Below are 3720 nucleotides of genomic sequence, written 5' to 3'. Positions count from 1 at the left end.
TATTATCTGCAAAGATAAACAATAAACTGTTATCAATATGGGGTTCTTAGGAGAACCAGTTTACTCCTTATTCTCACAGAAACATGAAAAATCTGGCCAGGCACAGTGGCTCATGCCTGTAATACCAGCATTGTGGGAGTCCACGGCTGCAGGATTGCTTGAGTTCAGGAGTTTGAGAACAGCCTTGGCAAAATAGCAAGAGCTTGTCTCTACAAAATAACAAATGGAAAAAAAAAGAAAAAGAAAAAAGGAAAATCTCACCCAGAAAATTACTAAGATTTTCTCCTAGAGCTAGTACACAAGCCTGGATAAGGCTTCAGTAAACAAGGGCCCTGTGGTAAGAGGTTCATTAACAGACTGAGACAAAATAACTGATCTAAGTTTGGATAAAGGTCCTAATTTGGATACATTTAATTTTGAGACTTCTGTTGCTGGAAAATTTACTATTAAATCCCAATTTTAAGTAGTACATGAGGCAAACCAAGACGTATCTCTAAAAAAATTAAAGTTGAAGCTGTCTTCTAGAATTAAGAAAAATAAAATATATGGGACAAAGTTCACCACAGAGAACTTTTTAACCTTTAGCTGTGGTACAATCAGCTGGAATCTTGCATGTTTTCCCAAAGACTACAGACCATCTTTCTAACTACTTACAGTTGTGTAACCCTAGGAAAGAGACTTCCCAGAGTCACAAATAAAAGTCTTTTCCTTATCCTATGAACTAACAGCAAGTTTCTTCATCTACAAAACAGGGTTAAATAATATTTACTTTATGAGATTAATGATGTTGAGCACTAAGCACAGTGCCTAGAATGTGATGTCAAAAATGACAGCTGTTAAATAAAAGCAAAGGAAAGTGGTTTTCACCCAAGGATTAATTCAGAGTCACCTTGGTGGCTTTTTTGAAACACACATACCCTGTACCTACTCCAATTCTGCCTTGGTGGGGACAAGGAGCTTATTTTGCAGAACAACTAAACCATTCTTATGTATCTTACTTCTCCCTTTAGATCTGTCATTTTTCAAGTGGAAGTGATCATTTTCCCCTCTAGGGGATATTTAGCAATGACTGGACACATTTTTGGTTGTCATAATACGGGAGTTACTTGGGATGCTACTAGCATCTTATGGATAGAGGCCAGAGTGCTGCTAAATGCACAGGACAGCCCTCCACAGCAAAGAATTATCCAGCCAAAATGTCAATAATAGCAAGGTTGAGAAACTCTGTTTTTGAGTCTCTAATCAACAGAAATAAGCCAAAAAATCAATCATGACCTATAGGTACTGTGACAGACTGAATGTATCTCCTGAAAATTCGTATGTTGGAATCCTAACCCTTTATGTGATGGTGTTAGGAGGTCATGAGGGTGGAGCCCTCTCTCTACATGTTCTGTACCATGTGAGAAAACAAGACGGCCATCTGCAGACCTCATCAGACACTGCATCAGCTGACGTGTGATTGTGCACTTCTCAATCCCAGTAACTGTGAGAAATATATTTGTCGTTTAAGCCACTCAGTCTACAATAATTTGTTACAGCAGCCCAAACTAAGATCGGTAGTGTTAGGGAAACTGATCACAATATAAACTCACTAAGAAAGCTTTTCATAAGTAAATTATACTCTGCCTTTATCAGTTGCTTTCACCTCACAATAAGGTATCTTAATCAACCAGAGGAAAGAGATAATAGTGAAAACTATCATAGGGTTGTAGTTAACCAATTTATGAAATACACGAATTTTCTTTTGGCTCAGTACTTCCAATAGTAATGTGGGGTTTTTTGGTATCTTATTTTTGTTTTTGCTTTGAGATGGAGTCTCGCTGTGTCACCCAGGCTAGAATGCAGTGGCATGATCTCGGCTCACTGCAACCTCTGCCTCCTGGGTTCAAACGATTCTCCTGCCTCAGCCTCCCAAGTAGCTGGGACTACAGGCGCGCGCCACCACGCCCGGCTAATTTTTTGTACTTTTAGTAGAGACGGGGTTTCACTATGTTAGCCAGGATGGTCTTGATCTCCTGACCTCATGATCTGCTCACCTCAGCCTTTCAAAGTGCTGGGATTACAGGCATGAGCGACTGTGCCTGGCCTTTTATTTGTTTTTTAGGGAAACAGAATGCCACTTATAGGACTCTCTAATATTTTAATTACCTTTCTAGTCTGAGAAATAAAATCTCCATCAGTTGCTTCAGATTTCTCAGATCTTTTGTTAGATTTTTTCTTGGATTTTTTGGGAGTACTAATTCTGGTGAATTTCATTCTGAAAGAAAAACATTCAGAAACATTTTCATGATTATAACATACAAGAATCTCAATTAAATATAGATAAGATAGAGCTGGTACAGTGGTGTCTGCATGTAATCCCAGCTACTCAGGAGCCTGATATGGAAGGATTGTTTGACCCCAGGAGTTCAAAACCAGACTGGTCAACACAGTGAGACCTTGTTTCCAGATAGATAGCTAGAAATACGTAGATAGACAGATAGCTAAGAACCAACTAGGGCTCCAATCTGGACTGTTCTAAAACGGGAGAAAAAAATAATTCCCATCAGTTTCAAACCAGTGATTCCACCTCACACAGTGAGTAAGTCAAACTCACTGGGCATGGTGGCTCACACCTGCAATCCCAATACTTTGGGAGGCCGAGGCAGGCAAATCAGTTAAGGTCAGGAGTTCAAGACTGGCCTGACCAACATGGTGAAACTCTGTCTCTACTAAAAATACAAGAAATTAGCAGGGCACGGTGGGACGCATCTGTAATCACAGCTACTCAGGAGCTGAGGCACAAGAATCTCTTGAACCTAGGAGGCAGAGATTGCCGTGAGCTGACATCACCTCACTGTACTCCAGCCTGGGCGACAGAGTGAGACTCCATCTCAAAAATAAAATAAAATAAAATATAAAAATAAAAATTAAAGGCCAGGCTCGGTGGCTCACACTTGTAATCCCAGCACTTTGGGAGGCCAAGGTAGGTGGATCACAAGGTCAGGAGTTAGAGACCACCCTGATCAACACAGTGAAACCCTGTCTTTACTAAAAATACAAAAATTAGCCAGGCGTGGTGGCACACGCCTATAATCCCAGCTACTCAGGAGGCTGAGGCAGGAGAATCGCTTGAACCCAGGAAGCAAAGGTTGCAGTAAGCCGAGATAGCACCATTGCACTCCAGCCTGGGCAACAGAGTAAGATGCCATCTCAAAATAAATAAATAAATAGTTTTTTAAACAAATTCAAAATTAAATAATTAAATGTGGCAAACAAAGCATTTTTGAAGCTCTGTTCTTTTTCTTCAAGGCGGGGCATGGTGGCTCACACCAGTAATCCCAGCACTTTGGGAGGCCAAGGTGGGTGGATTACCTGAGGTTGGGAGTTTCAGACCAACTGGACCAACATGGAGAAACCCAGTTTTTACTAAAAACACAAAATTAGCCAGGTGTGGTGGCATAATCTCAGCTACTAGGAAGGCTGTAATCCCAGCTACTAGGGAGGCTGAGATAGGAGAATCGCTTGAACCCAGGAGGCGAAGGTTACAGTGAGCCGAGATTGTGCCATTGCACTCCACCTTGGGCAACAAGAGCAAACTCTTGTCTCAAAAAAAGAAAGAAAGAGGCCGGGCATGATGGCTCACGCCTGTAATCTCAGCACTTTGGGAGGCCGAGGCAGGCGGATCACCTGAGGTCAGGAGTTCAAGACCAGCCTGGCCAACATGGTGAAACCTTGTCA

At 41.5% G+C, this 3720-nt stretch overlaps 1 protein-coding gene across 1 annotated transcript in view; it reads right to left on the bottom strand.

Moving 5' to 3' along the window:
* Window positions 1–3720, bottom strand: part of ATAD5 (ATPase family AAA domain containing 5) — a 66437-nt gene that overhangs the window by 56361 nt on the left and 6356 nt on the right. The window contains exon 3 of the mRNA XM_017542017.2: window positions 2149–2257. Within this exon, the coding sequence (XP_017397506.1) occupies window positions 2149–2257 (109 nt within the window). The remainder of the gene's footprint in view (window positions 1–2148; window positions 2258–3720) is intronic.

Source organism: Cebus imitator, unplaced genomic scaffold, assembly GCF_001604975.1.
Source record: "Cebus imitator isolate Cc_AM_T3 unplaced genomic scaffold, Cebus_imitator-1.0 Scaffold140, whole genome shotgun sequence".
NCBI lineage: Eukaryota > Metazoa > Chordata > Mammalia > Primates > Cebidae > Cebus > Cebus imitator.
Note: the sequence above shows the minus strand (reverse complement) of the source record. Positions and strands in the feature narration are given on the sequence as shown.